Source organism: Periplaneta americana, chromosome 14 (genome assembly GCF_040183065.1).
Source record: "Periplaneta americana isolate PAMFEO1 chromosome 14, P.americana_PAMFEO1_priV1, whole genome shotgun sequence".
Taxonomy (NCBI): domain Eukaryota; kingdom Metazoa; phylum Arthropoda; class Insecta; order Blattodea; family Blattidae; genus Periplaneta; species Periplaneta americana.
This window is the reverse complement of record NC_091130.1, coordinates 88,298,524-88,318,947: the sequence shown is the minus strand read 5'-3', so window position 1 is coordinate 88,318,947 and position 20,424 is coordinate 88,298,524. Positions and strand designations below refer to the sequence as shown.

Sequence of the window (20,424 nt, the reverse complement as noted above, 5' to 3'; positions counted from 1 at the left end):
ATAAATCATTACTTCTGCATATTAAATGCAATTAATAATGAAGTGCGGACCTTTGTTAATAATTACAATGCATAGAAACCGTAATACAATGATTATTTCATGCTTGATTGCAATTACAAAGAAAGGTTGAGAGTTCGTGTGTCACGCTCAAATGGACATTTGTTTATATTTCTTCAAAACCATTTAATTTGTTCATGTTTCATAAACGTAAAAGTGAGAACCATCACATAATCAACTTCTTATATGGACAACATTCTGATTTATGTACATATTCTACAAGAAAAACACGTGACACACGTAACACAATGACTGACACACGAACAAAAATTTTATGTTCATGTGTCACTAAAGTTTATCTTAAAATCCAGTTACAATTTCTGTTGTTAATGGAAGTCTTTACGCCTAAACATAATTAGTAGTGGAATTTCAAATACTTATTGTTGATTTAGATAATTGTGTGTGCATGCACACGCACCTGTGCGTTTTTTTTTTTCAATGTACATAAACTGTAAGTTAAACACTCTTGAAAATATGTGTTCCATAACTGTTGTAAGGGGGAAAGGAACTGGCCACGCTATCCCATTATCTCCTAGGCTAGTTGCCTCATAAGTGGTGCCTTCTTGGTATCACTTGTTAGATTCACACCTGTCTTTGGACAGACTAAACAACAACTGTTGTAAAAATATATTGTGTAGGCCTAAAATTAGCATAAGACAATTTATGCCTAAAGTTCGTACAAAATGTTTATTTTTTTTTTAATTCCTTGCATTAAAAACTTACAAAAATTGGTTTATGTTAATTTATTTCATATAAAAAAACAAGCTTATGCAATACATTTATATCGTAAATAGGTAGCCACCATACTAGGGTTATGTATAAATAAATTGGTGTAATTATTTGCACATTAGGTAAATGGTACTAAATTTCTGATATTAATTTAAGATCGTTTTATTTCATCATCATCAATAGCTATCAGGGTTTAGGCCATTTGGCCTGTTCCGTCTCAGGTGAAAAGCCGGTCTCTCCATCGCTTCTTCAGGCGTCGTTTTATTTAATAACATTAATTAATTTACCCTAGATATCATTTAGCAATTCTAAAAGTTAGGCCTTTTAAAATCTATATTAGTTTTTCTATTGATACAAATATTAATACATTTTGAACATTTTTTTATAGTATTTTCAAGAATTTAAGTGGGCTTATTACTTGGTTGGGGTTTTTCCGAGGTTTTCTCCAACCATAAGGCAAATGTCAGGTAATCTATGGCGAATTCTCGGCCTCATCTCGCCAAATACCATTTTGCTATCACCAATCCCATTGACACTAAATAATCTAGTGGTTAATACAGTGTCGTTAAAGGACCAAGTAAAAAAAAAAAAGACGTCAAATATAGGCTACATGTGAAGTTACAAAATCTTGTGGTGGCGAAGAATTTAAAGTGTCTGTGATGCCCAAAGGAAGGGAAGTACTACAAATGGCTGACATATTGGTATATTCGTCACATGACATTACACAGGAAATATCACCACATATGCGACGGCTTAATGTCAAAGAACACTAACTCCAAAATCACAACTTTACAGGAGAGGCAAAAAACAGTTTGTGTACATTTTCTTATGTTCCTGCTTTAATTTAAGAGATATGTTCATAAAATTTAAACCATATGTAGAGAATATAACCCTGAAGACAATACAATACATATTTTCTAGAAATATTTAATATTGTCTTAAAAATTAACACATTTTGGAGATAGTGTTCTTTGTTATTAACATGAAGCGTTCAATTTTGTAGATAGTGTTAAAAATAAATGCCGAAATTTTGAATTCAAACACTTTAATAAAAAATTATAGATCTATTTGACAATGCAAATTAATAAATTTAACTTATTGTGGTGAGCAGCAATTATCATATTTCTAATTGTTTATAAAGGAACATTATCTAAACTCAGAACATATTAGCATTATTATAAAAGTACCAGTTAATATTATTTATAAAGCATAAAAGCATAATATTAGTATTATTAGTTCAATTTATACTATTATCTGAAATAATAATTTTAACAGTGCAATTATAAAATTATAAAAAAGCAAAGTTATCTTCATTTTTACATTGCATTTTAGAACAACAGTGTTTTTAAATAGTTACTAATGTTACTTTAATTTACCACAGCTGATGAGGGGTTTGGACGAAAAAGTTATTTAACTAATGATCGATTTATTTTAAAAAATAGCAAAGCCTACAAATTCAGTTGATTTAAAAGTCTATCTGCACATAATGAAAAGAAAATACACACTTAACTCAAAATTTATGCCCTAAATGACATTGAATAAAATTATAATCTGAATATATTATATTTTATTTGATTCAGTATTTTATGGTTTGAATAGTATCAATATCCATACCTCTCATATAAAAATTTAAAATTTCCTCTTAATTTTATAATCACTCATTGCTCTTCATTTTGAGATTCTTCTACTACGATTTCCTGTTCTCCATTTTTAAGCTGGTGTAAAAGAAATGGTAATTTCCTGGTATAATGTTCTGTTTACACAGTTGCAATACATTTTTCATTTGATAATCTTGTAGATTTTCAGTGCCCCATGATGCTTTGGTTTAAGCTGAAGATTACCCAGCCTAAATCCACGTGTAATCTTCCTTTGTACCTTGAATTTATGGAATTCTTCATCATAGTTGTATTTAAAAATACAAGTTCACTTTTCCGATACTGGAACCACACTATATCCAGCCATCTTACAATGTTTCCATTAGTGTCAACTTTCTTGCTCTTTATTAATGACTTCTGAATTTCTCTTACATCATTACATCACTCTGTTCCACTTCTATTTTTGATATATCTCTAACTATAGTATATCACCCTGATGGATCAAATATTTCTGTATAATTTGCTATTTTTTTTCAATATGCGCATGGACTGTGTCCATTTGTGAATGTCCTGGTTAAAAAAAATATGTTCAATTTGAGGTACGTCCAAAACATTCACAGCGTAGAGGAGCATGGTTGATATAAGCACATTCCGGTTTTGTCTTCCACAGGTATCGGACATGAAACAGAAACTTTTACCATGCTGCAGTTTTTTCATTTGAGCAAAGAGACATGATGGTACCTCTGCAGCTCCCCTTTCTGCAATTCCCTCGTTCCATATAAAATTTTCAGCTGTTCTGACGGCTAAATCATACACGGTTAAATTATAGACAGCTAATAATCTAAGTTTATAAAACACTAATTCCGTTTTAACATTTGGACTGTAATGCACAGCTTCGAAATCAAATTTAAAAAAATGAAGATTGTTTACTGATGCCATAATTTTGTAATCGTTTTTTACTTGACAAGCTGCTTCCTTTCTTTCAATGTCGGACTGATGAACTGCCTCCGTCTCTATCTTCTTTGGTTCAGACATATGATCATATTTATAACATTTATAACATTGATCCTTTGTGGGATTATGGAAAGCTATATTAAGATTACTTTTGAAAATGTGACGATAATATGAAAACTTTTCTGCTCGAACATTAGCATTCCTGAATTTTTCTTTGTACAATTCATACATTTTTTTGTAAATTTAAATCACAAAACAGATATTCTCTTGCAGTGTCGTTTCTTGTGCTCTTGTTGGAAAGTACTCTTGAAAATGAAGCAATGTGGTTCACTATATATTCACGAGTACTTTCAGATTTCTTCACTCCGGGCTCAAGCTTTCCTCTTCGATCAGTATCCACTATGTTATTGTCACTTTTTTCAAAATGTGTTCTATTATTGTGTTGGATATATCAAAGATGGCGAGAAAAAACTCCTGCATACCCATACCTTTTCTTTATTTTTCACCAGGAAAAATGGTGTCTCACCTTCTAGATTCGTCCTTTTTGGATTTGGATTTCCTTCACTTCTGTAAGGCCCATCAAAAATTACCGCTTCAAATAGTTATTCTCAATATTGCAATATTGTTTATGAATTTCATGTCTGTCTTCAGCACTAAATGAGAGGTTGCATTTAAGGAGACATTCTGTACAATCTTTGTCTAGAACTTTTTTACCAGCAATTTCTTTCCACTATTTAAGGACTTTCCCTGTTATCTGGCGTTGGAGATGGACTAATAACAGCTATGCTCTTTAATCACACATTTTTTGCGACATTTTAGATGTCGCTAAAGCCAACTTCACCATAACCTGCCCCTAGTATTCGAACTGAGTATTTCTTAGCTCTAATAAAAGAGTAACAAATTATCAAAGCAATCCTGTGCTGCGTTTCTTACAAACTGTAAACTTATTACAAACTGGATTGATTTAAGAATGCTTATTCAATTAATTAAAAACTTATCAATTCTCTAACAATGAACAGTATGGTGATTGTATTACATTGTTGGTTGCATGTTCTTAGGCAGTATCACCAATAAAGTCTTAGAAATGTTAAATAATTTAGAGACAAAGAACACTATCTCGACTTAGTGTTCTTCTAGTCTATATTTTGTTATTGTCAAAGAAAACTAAGCGTAGATAGTGTTGTTTGACACTTAGCATCTGTCTAAATTAACACAACACTATCTCCAAAAAAAATAAAACTATTATTTGTAAAGACATATTACTTTCTCACTATATAAAGCCTACTTTGTACAACATGATACTATAAATAACTCAAAAAGTCGATTTTTGGAGTTAGTGTCCTTTGACACTAAGCTGTCGTATGGTTATAAACAACCGTGGATATTTTAAATTTAAAAGTGTATTTTAGTGTAATCTAGTGTTGTTTTGTATAATAAGAACTGTGGGCATAGTGTATAAGTCTTCCACAAGAAGTGATGTATTTATAGTGCATTTAAAACAATTAGTAACCAATATGACAGAAATGTTCGTGTGTCACAACATATTTGCAATATTTTGTTTCTTAATGGCACTGTTAATTTTTTTTTTTAAGTTCGTGATTTAGCAGTTACATGTACTACACAATTGTCTTAATTGTTTGGAAAACAACTGAATGCATTTATGTCATTTGGCACAATAATATGAACATTTTCCATTTTGGTAATAAATCTAGTGGCAAGAAAATGTTCGTGTGTCACACCATACAATATTTAATATTTTTTGCATTATTACTTATTCCATTTCATTAAGAATTTCTGTTTATATTTAGGAATGCTTATGTTAAAAGACAGTAATGTCTTTTTCATGAATTACTAAGTACTTGATTAAATATCATGTGAAGATCATAGTTAGGTACTTAAAAAATGTTACGGAATGACCCGGATAAATCGTAAAACAGCGAACGCCAGTAGGGAAAGTTATCCCTACCCTCGCCGCTCAGCACCTCACTCACCTGCTCTCTCTACTATCTGCCCCACTTTGGTGGATCACTGCCTACCGTCTCGCACATATTTCATATTTTACAACACATCATAACACAATACAATCAAATTAATGTGCATTAGACAACAAGACATATGCAACGACACACATTGCATTTCTGCAATACGTTTTGGCAGTTCCCTTGAACATAAATAGATTCATTTTCCCTTCTACCATCAATTCGTCTCAGTAGCCAAGAGATCTAAAGCGTGACCAAAAAGCATGCATGCGTTTCGTTAGGAAGATCGACGGATCGAATACTGCCCTCCGCAAAGTCATAAGAAAAAAAAAAGAAAAAGAGAGAGATGAAGCAGAGAGGAGAGACAGAGGGAAACAGGACGAAGTTCCTCTTTTGCTTCATTGATGCCACATTCACCCTTTTTGTTCCACTTTCCTCCACTAGACGTCACCCCACCCTAAACCCCTATTTCCACTCTTTCCCGCTAGAGTGTGTGGTGAGCCTGTAGGGGAAAAGTGGAAAGGGGTCGTGGGCAGAGCTTAGCGTTCACTGTTTTACGACTTGCCCGGAATGGTGAACGGGAGAATAGTTCAGGGCAGAAGAAGATATCAGATGATAAGACGACATTAAAATATATGGATCATATGAGAAGAGAAAGAGGAAGGCAGAAAATAGGAAAGACTGGAGAAAGCTGGGTTTGCAGTGAAAGACCTGTCCTCGGACAGAACACTATGAATGAATTGCTTTTACGCAAAAAAGAATTTAAATTACACAACATAAAACTCTGGAATTATACAGTAAGTACCTATGGTACATGAAAAATGAATGTAAAATTTATCCCACTTATTTACATATGAAAATATAAAAATTAACAGTTACGAATGTGTTACAATAAACACTCATTTACATTTTAAGCCTAATCTACATGAAATGGTAGTAAATAATTTCTATCTTGTCTACAAAATATTATGGATTTATTCATTTGTCCTACAGAATAATCTCTGTAATGTTGACAATATTTGAGGAGAAAAATTCGCTCCAGTGCCGGGGATCTCATAGTTAGCAGTGCATCATAACTGCGGAATCCCTGCCAAATAAGTCACTCAAGTGAGTGCCCTCCTAGTATATTGGCAGTTGACACTAGACATGCGTCAACATATATGCCTAACTTGGAGTCAGGCCACAAAGGGAAACACTGAAGGAGGAAGGTTCGATCCAGTGCTGTGGATTGAATTCGGTGTAGCTCAGTGGTCAGAGTGCTTGGTACGTAGAACCAAGGACCCGGGTTCGATCCCTGGCGCTGGAGCGAATTTTTCTCCTTAAATATTGTCTACAAAAGTTACACATCTAACATATAAATATTGACAACTTTTTCTGACAATAAAGAGAGCTATAATTTAGTGAACATTAAACTCACCTTTCTGACAGAGGTCAATAGATGCCTGCAACAGTACTTCCAATTCCTGCTCAGGTAAAACTGGAACCACCCAACGTGGACTTGATATTTTGTCATCCAGTAGAGCAAGCTTAGCATGTGGAAAGTCTGGCTCAGTTCCTCCTCCACCACCACTTCCTCCTGAATTATCATCTCCAAGAAGCTCACTATTCACTTGTTGCTGGTCTGATGGTGGTTCACTTCCCAGAACTCCAGTCTCTGATAACTGGATGCTGCCTCCATTACCTTGCTGGACTATTTGCTGTGACTGTTGAAGAGACTAACATACATTAAAAAATTACGATTTTTAAACTCTGTAACACAGTTGTTACTAACATTGGCACTCCATTCTACCTAGCAAAATATGAAATTTAATGCTCTCTAGCAGAAAATCGATATGAGTATGATCAACAGTAAGTAGAGATGGCAAAAGGAACTAAATTTTAATAGTGACTAATTCTTCTTTCGCCATTTCGTACACCAATCTGTAAGGGATGTATCTGGATGCACTAAGTGTGCATGAGAAATGTGGTCTTCACTTTCTCCCATTTTTCCAGTTTGTTTACTTTCATTTGGTTCCAGAAGAGTTCTACCCCATATACCAGTACAGGAACTATCTTTGTATGGAAGGGGAAAATTTCAATATACGGATTCCTCACTGACAATTATATCTTGAAATACTAAAAAGAGCAGATTTGTCTGCGTCTGTCGAATGCACATCATCATGCTTACGAAAAGGCACTTTTCAGTACCAATAATTTATTTTGTGTGCACAAGGTTGGAATTTTGAAGAGGGAAAGGAAGGAATCCGTGTTCTGAAATTTATCCGAAACTTAAATCAGACGGTGGTCCCTCTCTCTTCCATTACATCATACCTACCAAATCTTCAAATGAATTTGGACCACTCCCTATTTCTTCACTTAACCTTACTAACCCCAAAGAATGAGTCTGAAAAGAACGACTTGTAATAAGAAAAAAAAAATTAAGCTTCCCTTGGAAACAACCAATTTCCTTCGGATTTGAACCAATGACGGGAAGTTTCACTTTAGTATCCACTCACATTTCATTGTTCACAATCAATTTATTAAAAAAAAAAAAAAAAAAAAGTCATATTCATACAGAACAAAAATAATAAATTTACCTGTGTCGTCTGGCCATCAGGTGGGTCCACTACTACGCCTTGGCCTCTTGTGGCTATAGTCATGGCTAAATGTGGTGAAGTTACGTTACTTCAGCCACGGTCTCAGCATTAAATCTACGGATTCTGGAGTGTCGTGTGCTATATACTTCATAAAGGATTCTTGTTATACACTAGCTACATGATCTGAAATAAAAAAAGTCCTTATTCTTGTGGAATTCAATCGCACGACAAAAAAACTTGTCACATAATATGTAATCCATAACTACAATTGCGTTTATACATATAAGATTCGATGTTAGTTACTTCAATTAATACATGAGTCACCTTACATCCTTCAAATAGCATAGGATAGTATTATTAATATCATGAAGAGACACTCCTGTCTTCCATAAATGATGAACACGAAGTCCTTCCAAATTTCGAACTTATTTTCTTACACTATCCCTGCACTGCAGAAGAAATTTACAGCAATAAATGATGAACCACTAACATCAAGAGCCAAGCGCTGAAATAATCACACGCAATGAACGTTGCTAGAGTATCAAACAGTGAAAAATAAGTCTCATTCATCAGCCGGGCTACGTACAAAATGGCGACTGTTCGCAATGAGTAGTCCAAAGAATTGAAAGAGGTCGAATAGTATACGTCTAGCAACGTTAGGATATAATTTGATATTTTATACAGAAACATAAATATTTCCTTAGCACATATAAAATTATAATACAGTAATAAATCTTACATAATAATTGTAGTAGGAACAAAACCCCTTTGACGTAAGTTTTGAACGCACTGTGTAAACACGACTGCGCGACTCACCGGTGACATGGGCGTATGAATAGTTGGTAAATGTAAATCTTGACTAATTTATGAAAAGCATTTATTCCTGGCAAGAATTGGTAATATTGTTAAGAGACGTACGTTGTATATATTTGCACTGCCATTATGAAAAAGTAACTATTTTTATTTCAATAAAGAAATAGTTTATAACATGCCCTATTTTTCCCCAGATATCAGCTGGGATGTGTGCATATTTACCTCGTGTGGTATCTCAAAAATTCTTAATTACGTTGAACGTGAATTTTTTTAACTAGCTATTCATAATATTTTGTATGGCATATTAGAAGTTAAAATGTTAATATGACAGAAGTGAGTTTATAGTCGTCCTTCATTATAACACACTTTTAATTAAGATATACGAATTTCTACAGATCGCGCAAGTTTCTGGTAGGGTTGTCAAGGGAAATTCCCAGGAGTTACATGACTAATTATTTTAATATCGTGTAATGTCTAACATTGTGGCACAAGAAGATCTTTCCAATCAAATCTGTGAAAATTACTGACAACTTTGGTTCTGAAAACTTATGATATCGAATTTTTGTAAAGAAGTACATAATTATAGGTACCGGTACCTCATTCTTTCTACCCCTTCGATACAGTTGATAGAGGGTATCTGGGGTTCATAAATCACAATAAACTAATATGATAAAACACATAAAACATTGTGAGATTATATGAATTTTTAATCAGAATTTAGTAGCCGATGTCAACTATCTCTCAAATTATAATGGCAATATACTATCTCTCATATTAACTTATCTCAGATATTAATTTATACTGTAATTATTTCTATGTTTCAGGTTGGTTCCATGGATTAACTTACTTTTCTGATACGTGATAACTGAAAAAATGCCACCATTTGTACCTGTTCAATCACTTTATTCATCATGCTTGACTGCAGTATTTCAACATCTCTTTGAGAATGTTAAAAAAACGTCCAGTAGGCCTACGGTAGAGCATTTCCGGAAGGTGATTCAGTCTTCTCTACATGCAGGGATTCGTGAACATTTAATTCATATAACTACTACACATTGTAGGTGGGTATTGAATTCATTGCTAATTTTTAATAGATTATTTTTACGACGCTTTATTAACTGCTATGGTTATCTAGCGTCTGAGTGAAATGAAGGTGATGATGCTAGAGAGGATGAGTCCAGCGCCGGAAGGTACCCACCAAGTATTCATAATGGGTTGAGGGAAAACCCCCGGAAAGAACCTCAGCCAGGTAACTAGGCCCAACCGGGATTTGTACGCGGGTTAGACGTGCTGTTACTCCATAACGATGGACTTCATTATTATTTGTAGCTTATCAACCTTGTATCCTGTCTGAACTAGAAATTCATGCCTAAACAAGGTACATGCAAAATGGGCTGCCTGTAAAATAAGTATGCGAGTGTGCAAAGAGAAGATGGGAAAGATAGCTGACTTACCTTGATGTGTGAAAGAACAACAAACTACGGCCTTACACAGCAAAAAATAAAACCTTGAGAAGTAGGCCTATAGGCTACCCTGATTATGGTACTTAGTAGTTTTTATTGTTAATTTGGAGCTACTCCAAGTGCTGATGAATAATGATATTGCTTATGTATGCCGACTAGATGCTTTTGGAGAAAATGTCGATACTAGCAAATTCTTCTGGCAAAGGAATTGCCATACTTCTCAAATAAGGTATTTCTCTAGAAAAAGTGAACCAAAGGAAATGTCATTTCCTATTTTATTATGAGGTCTGTACACTAGTAAACACATGGTTTTAGTTTCTGCTTGCAATTTTCAATATAGTAATCGAGAAATATTGGATGAATATTTAACTTACCAGTCTGTAGACTGTGTTCTTATGGACTGTTGTAAGTGTGCCATATTGACTGTTTACCATAACTAAAAATGACCCTATTTTCCAGCTATTATAAATCTCCGCCACAACGTTGTCAATTTGCCTTTCTGTTTAGCACTCTGTAGTCACATAAAAATTTCAGTACTTCGTTATTACTCTTTACATTACTGAATCGAACAATTTCACCTCACATCCATTGCACTCCATTATTAGGCCTACACTCTTAATACTGAATACTGGCAATGTTATACCTCCCTCTTCAGTCTTAATCCGACCCATAATTCTCTTATTATGTCATTGATAACGTTATCCCTTCCATTGAAAACATTATTTCCCCCGGACCTCTCGATGCAACAAAATATATGAGAAAGATTTTAAGTCTTAAATCACTGCTACTATAGTTTATTAAATCACTGCTACTATAGTTTAGTGTATAAAGCATCGGATCATGGATCCAAGGGTTGATGGTTTGAGTCTACCTCAGATAGGCTACCTAAAGAACTTATAATTAGAGGTTGTATGTAAATGTACTTTCTGAAGATAGGAATATCACAGAGAGGGAAAGAAGAGTTGAATGAGAATTGGAGAAAAGAGAAGAGATGAGATAGATAAAAGAAGAGAGAACAGAGTTGAGAAGGAGTAGATGTAAATTACATCTACTAATGCAATTTTTAATCTAACATCTGGTTCTTTTGCTTTCTCACAAATGGCTCTCCTCCCCCACTGCAAACCCTCCCCACCTCTTTTCTCATCGCCCAAATACTGCTTGTGGTTGGAAATTGTGCTGCAGTGGTTCACTTGCCCTAGAGAATTATTGCAGATGTGTACATTGATGTCAAAAGTAATGGTAGATCGATTTGAAATTAATAACATCATTGACAAATATAGTGAGGTTATTTCCATGCTGTGCAAACAACAGTCTCTGTGCTGCAAATAGATCGAGCACCATTCCTAAGAATGCTGGGATCCATCACTGTGTGGTGGCAGTCTGTTGTTTGGGAGTAATCATACTGATGGACCAAGATTCAGTGACACCTGCAGCATAACTGTAAGCAAAGATGACCTGGTACAACCAGAGTATAATAAAATCTGCCTTTAACTCCTCTATTGGCGACTACTGATAATCAAAACTGAGTCTTTCTCCACCTTTATATTTGTTATCCTTTTCGTTTGTGGAGCTGCTGACGCCATCTCTGTCATCCCCTAAATGAACGACAATTTCAAGTCCAGCAATTCTTCTTTATCATTTATTTATTTTTCTTAGTCTTTCCACTTCCTTCATATGAGTGCACTTCTCTTGCCTTTCTTGCATAAATATAATAATTGAAAACTTCTGACCTGTTAATTGAAGACCTCTTCCATCTGGAATGTGATATTATTCTGTGCCGTGTTTTACAGTGGCTAAAATTAACTCTTTTGTGTTAAGTTCAGGATGACAGGGTAGAAGGTGTAGAACTGAGTGATAATGCTGCTGTATGAGGTGGCCTATTATATAGGTAGGAAATATAAGCTTGAGGAGTTTTTATAAATTCGTGGTGTCTATATTTTTAAAAGCTGAATAATCTATGGTCCTAAACTGGGCCAGTGCAAGTTAGTACTACTCGGTGGAGTGGCTACAACTGGCAGAGCAATTGGTGGTTATGACTAAAGCTTTCCCCCGGTGATCTCCGGTACTACCATAGGTGGAAGAGAAGATGTACGGAGATTTGAAGGGAAGCGGCAATCAAAGGACGGGGATCTCATGGATGTGAGTTATATAGAATGGCACTAAAGTGGATATGCAACACATGGAAATTTTTTCATTTAATTGAAAGTAGCCTAATTAATAAAGTCGCACACTGGAAATGTTGGTAAGGTTTAATGTGTCCACAACACAGTTTAGATGACAAAGGTTTAATTTTTTGATGGCAGCAACCATGTTTGGGCATTGTATGTGACAATAGGAGAAACTTTATTATTTAGTACGCATGAATTAATGACTTCTTGAATAACAGCAGTGTTGTCGGCTGTATTGCTTTCCTTGATGACAGATAAGTCAAAACAAAGAGAACTTAATTGGTCACCACTCATGTATTGACCTGTGACTGTTATGTATTCTCCTTGCCTGTTGGAGGACCAACAGTCTGTTGTGAAATAAACAGTTTTTACATTCTTTAATTCGGTTCAAAGTTTATTCTGAACACTGTCTTATAAGTTATCTAAAAGAACCTGAAATATTGATGTAACAAAGCGAATTTCGACATAATAAATGTAAACAGGAAAACTAAATTCATAAGTGACTTTAACTCCCCATCTGTAGGTGGGGTTACAATTACACAACGCCACCTGGAGATATTCTTGAAGATTTCATAAGCAGTATGCACTTGCAACTAATCTACAACCCAACAGACCCACCTACCTTCCTCCATTATAATGGAAATGGGACAAATCCTGACCTCCTCTTCATCTCCTGGGACATCTTTGACAATACATCGAGGAAGGTCATAGAAGATCCAGGAAGTGGACATCGTATTATCATAGCAAATATCCAACTAAAGAATGCAGGTCCACCCCAAGGCCCATCAAAAATTTCGTGGAACTTTATGAAGGCCAACTGGCCCAAGTATACTAACACCCTTGAATCTGAATTAGACGTTTCCAAAATCAATTTCACTTTGCACCCAGATAATATCTGCAAACAAATCAACAGCATAATCCTTAACACAGCTAAGAAATGCATCCCTCTTGGAAGACAGACACATTATAAATGCTTTGGAATAACAAACTTCATGCCTTAAAGAAACAATGGGATGAACTCAGAAAACGAGCAGAAGAAACACAGGATCCAGAAGATGTACAGAAGTGGAGTCAGTCTTCTGCAGTTTTCAAATGTGAAATCTTAGTTGCCAAACGTTCCAGTTATGATACTTTTATTTTCAAAATCAACTATCGAACTGATAGCAAGAAAACATATAAATTTATCAACAAAATTCAGAACAAAAATACAGTTCGTAAAAAGGAACCAGTGCAATATGGAGACATACTTCTAACCTCTGATGAACAAATTGCCAACTACTTTGCAACCTATTACTCTTTGTCGCAAAAGAAGACACAACGCCTAAAAGCACATGACAGGACTGTCCGACAACTTCTGGCAGGAAAGATCAATCAATCAACATTCTAATACAGATAATAACAACACTGAACATGAACTTTTCAACGCCAGCTTTACCATGCAAGAACTTCTCAATGCCATAAACAAAATCAAAGCCAATAAGTCACCAGGTCCGGATCTTATATTCGCAGAATTCATACTCCACATGGGACATAATGCCAAATGCACATTAATGTATTTGTTTAATTTCATCTGGAATTCTTCAGTCCCTTCACAGTGGAAGAAAGCCATAATCATTCCTTTACTCAAAAAGAATAAATCTCCTGCAGACTCGGGAAACTTCAGACCCATCTCTCTAACTAGTATCTTAGCCAAAGTTATGGAGAGAATGATCATCCATAGGTTAAACTGGTTCCTTGAAAGCAATCACATCATACATCCTGCCCAAGCAGGTTTCCACTGTCACCATTCGACTGATCAACAAGTTGTAATCTTCACTCAGCACATTAAAGATAATATGGACAAAAGTGTCATCACAACTGCAGTGTATGTTGACTATTGACGATTCAATCTGAAAAACAAATTTACTTCTGAAACTTTCCAAAAGCAGAGTGGGAGGGAAAATGTTACAATGAATTAGAAACTTCCTGGATCAAAGATACTGCCAAGTCTGTTTCGGTGACACTACATCAAGATTTAAAAGCTCCAAACAGGACTTCCACAAGGCGCAGTTACAAGCTGTTCCTTTTTCAACTTATATATTAATGACTTGGTTTCACTACTGACTAAGAACACAAATGTTCACACCTTACTTTATCCCGACGATCTTGTCCTTGGACTGCTGCCCCTAAATCACGAGGCAAGAGTGCTATTGCGAATGCTCTTAATCATGCTTTTGAAGACTTAAACAAATGGTGCCTAGATAATGCTATGACTGTGAACACTGAAAAAACAAAATGTCAAACTTTTTCTCTATGTCACAATCAGCTAACACCGGCCATAATCTACAACAATACACAGCTGGACAATGTCCATACATTCAAGTATCTGGGCATCACTCTTGATAATAAGCTCACATGAAAAGATCATTGCTCCGACATAGCTTCAAGTACCCATGGTAGATTCCCCATACTAAAGCAACTTATTGGAACCAAATGGGGATGTGCTACATCTACGCTAAACTGTACTTATAAGACATATGTGAAACCAATCATGATAGATAGCTGTGGTGCCCTTATTACTGCATCTGATCAGACAATCAGTAAGCTAGACTGTGTCCAAAATCAAGCCATGAGACTGATTACTGGTGCTGTCAAATCAACACCAATAAACTCACTATTGCTACATACCAATAACATGAACATCAAATCAGAAATAAAACAATCAGCGTTAAAACTTTATGAAAAACTCACTGGTTTGTCTGATATTGAATACTCCCCTTGTTCCTCACACACCAACCGCAGATTAAAAACCCAACAGGGTTTCCTGCAATGCACTAGATCTTATTGCAATAGAAAATAAACAGGACGAATGTAGTGAAGCACTCCGTCTTTCCGCCTTTGAGGCCGTCGCCCTGTCTCGTCGTCTGCGTCGTGTTAGGTGACTAGGCTGGACACCTATTCACGTGACGATCTCTGCCTCTTGTTTCAGCTGTGGCTGCCAGTTCCACTTCTGTTGGAGCAGGTGACTCGAGGTGGCGAAATTTGTGTTGTTGTTGTTGTTGTTGTTGAGCACCAGCCCCCTCGAATCAACTGCAGTAGATCTGAGTTCTCAGGTTGCTAAGGGAACGGTTGGAGACGAGGAGTTCGGGAGACTGTAGCGTAACGTGTGAAATGATGTGATTGACACGTGTATAAGTTTGTATCCACAATCCCAACGGGATGTTTATTCTCAATTATATGATGCTATTTAACATAGCTGAACGCATATCCAAGAGTGTTAAGTTCACTTGTAATATCATTTGGCAAATGTATGATGAGCGTAGCTAAGCGAGTAATAGTTATGGTCGTACTCGGTGAGTTATCAAAGATGTTAATAATTTAAAATTACTTGTATGATTCACGAACAATAATAATAGTATCTCGGTGGCGGCTGCTATGATTATACGAGTATATTCCCGAACTTAAGTAGCGTTGATACTTCTTCCAGATAAAGTTCTGAATTTGTACTTGATATTATACGTAGCCTGTAACTTTTCTAAAAACACAAATTACACGACGTTATAGTTATCTTGTATTCTTTCTCCCCGTATGCACTATCCACTGTTCCGCCAGATTATCGCAAGTGAATGTATATCTTCCTACCACCGAGTTAGTTACTAGGGTGATGTCTTCACCCGCTGACGACTGTTCCTAGAGTGATGCTCTTGATCCATTGAAGTATTTTACCAAAGTGCTGTCTTGACCGTCAAAGTATGTTACAAGAGTGATGTCTTCACCCCACCGATGATTTGACCAGAGTGATGCTACTCACGTCTTTCAGCCCTTACTACATGAAAATCAACCACGCTCTCTAGATCACATGATCTGTCTCTTAACTACAATTGGCTTACAAGAGCCCTACGTCTTATGTACGCATTCTCAAAAATATACATTGTACTGACGCTACAAAATCTAATGGGTTTTTCTATCAATTCTAAGAACTATGAAATTCCCCCGTGCGCACAAAGACAGCGTCTTTGAACTTGGGCCATGCGGTTGCGATGTCACTTGAGGACACTTTAACACAAACAATTATTTCATGCATGAGTACTCTGGCTCCTAAAGTCTGACATCGGACAATAGCTTCACACTTAACTCCATTGTCCCTTTGTCCTCGTAGCGCTGCTACTATGCTAAATGTGACGCTCTGAGTTTAACTAACACAATCTCAACCTAAGCTATATATGCAAAACCAATATAATAAAATATCCTGATAATATCCTAACACCTAATCCTACATATATAAAACTAATTGAACTAATAAACGAACAATATCTACGCTAGGTAGAAGGAACCGTCTCATTACAAATTCGCTACCCACAAGACAAATGGCTGCATGTGTACACTGACGGCTCTCAAATAGAAAAACATGGGCCCACTGGAGCCGGATTTCATTATTAACTGTTCTCTACCTATCTCACTCTAGGCAACAACCATACACCTTTTGATGGAGAAGTAAGAGCCATATGTACTGGTGTGAAACAACTGTTGTGCAGGTCCTTCCCATTTCCAAACATTGTCCTCCTCAGTGACTCCAAAGCAGCGATATCTGCAATTGGAAACTACTTATTACAACCAGCTAATTATGACATTCAACAATGTAGAGAAGACATCAAGAAACTAAATAAAATTGTACATCTGCAATGGATACCTTCTCACTCCGGTATTTCCGGGAATGAAGCAGCAGTCTTTCTGGCAAAGAAAGAAACAACTATCCCCTTTTCATATCCTAACATGCTGCCATTCCATAGAGCATCTACAAATATAAGAAGTCGAGTGAGACAGTGTTTCCATAAGAGTTTGGAGGAACAAATTAAAGATAAACACTGGAAGAACGCACTAAACTCCCCTCTTCCTGAATGGCCCAGAAGACAAGCTGTTGCGACGTTCTGCACCACAGTAGGTCATGACTGTCTGGCTAATCACCTCTACCGCCTGGCTGTACTATCTAGCCCCCTTTGTATGCTCTGTGGATGTTCAGACAACATGGACTCAAAGCACATTAAGACTTGTCCAGTGCTTTCATCTGTCAGCTTTGTGGATAGATACTGGGAGGCCAGAGAAAGAATGCAGCAGTGCTGACATCCTCTCCTTCGTAGTTTCACTTGCACATTGTTCACTTTATTTTGTTTTCCATCTTTCATTTTAGTTTTAGTCGCCATTGTATGGCCAATGACTCCAGTTAAGTGCCACTTCATTGAATAAAAAAAAAATTGATGTAAAAGTGACCAGGATCGATAAAGGGAGCAGATACAGTGATGTTAAAAATGTTGTGAGAAGAAATGGAGGATTTTAAATCAATGATAGAATAGCCTAATTAAGCAAAAACTAAATGATATGAAGCAAGTAGTTTAATAGCGAGACGAACACAAGAAATGGAAGGAAGAGAAGAGAAAATTAGAAAACTACATCAAGACAACATTAAATATGAGGATTAAAAATCTCGAGGACTATCAGAGAAGGGAAAACAATTATCTTCGGAATGAAGGAAGACCAGAGAGAAGATGAGAGGGGAACATATATAATAGTAGACAAGGAAGAAATTATAGTGGTTATGTGATGAGATATAAAGATGAACGGGAGAATAAGAAAATCAATAAAAATAAAAGCTTAGAATGGAGAATGTAATAAAAGTGGTTGCTTAGAGAAATAGTGACAATAGGAAAATTAGTATATAGGGTATATACAACGACATGCTGAAAAGTAATGCCTCGGGTTTTTTTTTTTTTTTTTTTTTTCACTGTGAATATAGTTTGAAATATTAGTGATAGTACATTGTATTCAGTGAAATTTTTGCTTTCAGTGACACAAGTTTCGTATCTCTGCCAGTAGAGAGCTTTAAATTATAACCTGAAACATGGCAGTGTGTATCAGCACTATGTCAGTGGGTCTGAATCAGCGTGCTGTGATCAAGTTTTTAACACCAAAAAATGTGCCCCCGATAGACATTCATTGAAGATTGAAGGCTTTTTATCATGATCAATGTGTTGACATCTTTACTACACTACATTGGTCTGCTCGTGCTTGTAATGAACCTAGTGCAACTCTCAACTTGTGTGACAAAGATCGCAGTAGAAGACCATGTACTACAACTGATGATGCTCATCGGAATCATGTCATTGAACTCATTACAGCGAATCATCACATACTTAATACAGGAATACCTGTCAATCTAGTGTGGCATACCAAGGGAGCCTATGCAGGCAATAATTGCAGAACTGGGATTTCAGAAAATTTGCACACGATAGGTGTCTCGAATGCTCCTTACTCACATGAAACAAGAGATTGAATATTTGCCAACAATTCTGTGCTACAAATGGGAGGGTGATGAATTGTTAAAGAAGATTGTCACAGGTGATGAAAGCTGGGTATACCACTTCAATCCCGAAAACAAGAGGTCATCAATGCAGTTCTGCCACAAAGGATCGCCTGCACCCAAAAAGTTCAAGGCTCTGTCATCAGCAGGCAAATTAATGCTTACAGTCTTCTGGAATATTCAAGGTGTGGTGCATTTGGAATTCATGCCTAAAGACACTACCAATATTTCTGTAAGGTATTGTGAAATCCTAAAACAACTGAAAGCACGAATTAGAAGGGTTCATCCAGATATGGAGTAGCGCCTCCTACAGCATGACAATGCTCGTCCGCACACCAGTGCAATGACAACAGAACACATTGAGTGTCTTGGTTTTGCTGTTGTTGATCATCCTCCATATAGTCCCGACCTCGTACCATCAGCTTTTCATCTGTTCTCAAAACTTAAAGAACACCTAAGAGGACATCTCTTTGATTCTGATGATGCAGTACAGACAGAAGTGAGGCTGTGGTTCATTACGAGCACAAGCAGACCAACGTCACACAGTAGCCTACTGATGTCGACACGTTGATCACAATAAACAAACTTCAATCTCCGATGAATGTCTATCAGGACATATTTTCTGCTGTTAAAACTCGATCACAGCACACTGCTTCAGATGTACCAATATACATAGGACTGGTACACGCCATCATGTTTCAGGCTATAACTCAGAGCTCTCTACTGGCAGAGATACGAAACTTGTATCACTGAAAGCAGAAAGTTCATTGAATACAATGTATTATCACTAATATTTTTAACTATATTCAAAGCGACAAAAAAATATGAGGCATTACTTTTCAGCATACCTTCGTAGATACTGAATAGGAATGATCGAAAGTAGTAGGTAAATTGTAATAAAATAGAAAATATAGAATAGTATTAGAACAAAGATTAGAGAGTAGAGTGTATATAAGCTGTATATAAGGTTAAAGGCTAAGGGGTATGTGTATACAATCTAAGATGATAGTAGGGGTTAAAGTTGAGAAACTATAAGCGAAGAGGATATAAATGAAGAGTCCACTGCAAGAATGATGGATGTCATTTGGAATACATTTTTCAAAAGAAGCAATTGAAAGTTTGAAATGCTTAGTGCTCAAAGCTTAACTGTGCTTTTCCGATCATTACTGGACAATGACTATCAGTGTTAATGCCATATAACTCTCTATGTATATTCTATATGTCTTAAGCTATGCATTGACAGTCTTGGTTCATTTTCGACAAGAAAGTGACATCCATCATTCTTGCAGTGGACTCTTCAAATGTAATAGGAGAAATACAAATGAAGTGTTAAAATGATAGTAATGTAAATGTAAATAAATGTGGTGATGGCACAATATACAGAAATGTGAGGGCCATCATTACATGTAGATAGATGTACCAGCTATTCATAATAAATATTCATATTCACGTAAAAGTGAAATAAAAAATTGGAAAAGGCAACCAAGAACCTAGTTAGTTAAATTATGATTAACTGTCTGATAATAAGTTCTGCACACTGTTACAATATTTTTAGCACACAGAAACAGTATTAATAACATGACAGCGATTATTTTGGGTTTAAACTCTTGACAAATTATTTAAATCTGGCATCTTCTACCATGTTAATCAGTTGCAATTCTTTTGATATAAGTTTAATTAAAAGTGTATCCAATTTGTCACTGTTCAGTGAGCACACTAAATGCTCGGTCTGCTGTCTAACATTATGGCCTGCCCT

The 20,424-nt window shown here is 36.0% G+C and overlaps 2 protein-coding genes across 8 annotated transcripts in view; one reads left to right on the top strand and one right to left on the bottom strand.

The window, feature by feature from the left end:
* Window positions 1-8,720, bottom strand: part of faf (ubiquitin carboxyl-terminal hydrolase-like faf) — a 607,647-nt gene extending 598,927 nt beyond the window's left edge. For 2 of the 5 annotated variants that reach the window (XM_069845718.1, XM_069845714.1), the window contains exons 1-3: window positions 8,630-8,720; window positions 7,891-8,073; window positions 6,732-7,029 (exon numbers count right to left, since the gene is read on the bottom strand). In XM_069845718.1, coding sequence (XP_069701819.1) covers window positions 6,732-7,029; window positions 7,891-7,953 — 361 coding nt within the window. In that variant the 5' untranslated portion in view covers window positions 7,954-8,073; window positions 8,630-8,720. Of the gene's footprint in view, window positions 1-6,731; window positions 7,030-7,890; window positions 8,074-8,214; window positions 8,333-8,629 lie in introns of those variants that run through there. The other 3 variants (XM_069845717.1, XM_069845716.1, XM_069845715.1) reach the window with 3 other exon arrangements.
* A 178-nt stretch (window positions 8,721-8,898) lies between these two features.
* Window positions 8,899-20,424, top strand: part of LOC138713546 (uncharacterized) — a 226,985-nt gene continuing 215,459 nt past the window's right edge. For 2 of the 3 annotated variants that reach the window (XM_069845713.1, XM_069845709.1), the window contains exons 1-2: window positions 8,899-9,036; window positions 9,528-9,764. In XM_069845713.1, the coding sequence (XP_069701814.1) occupies window positions 9,577-9,764 (188 nt within the window). In that variant the 5' untranslated portion in view covers window positions 8,899-9,036; window positions 9,528-9,576. Of the gene's footprint in view, window positions 9,037-9,127; window positions 9,290-9,527; window positions 9,765-20,424 lie in introns of those variants that run through there. The other variant, XM_069845711.1, reaches the window with a different exon arrangement.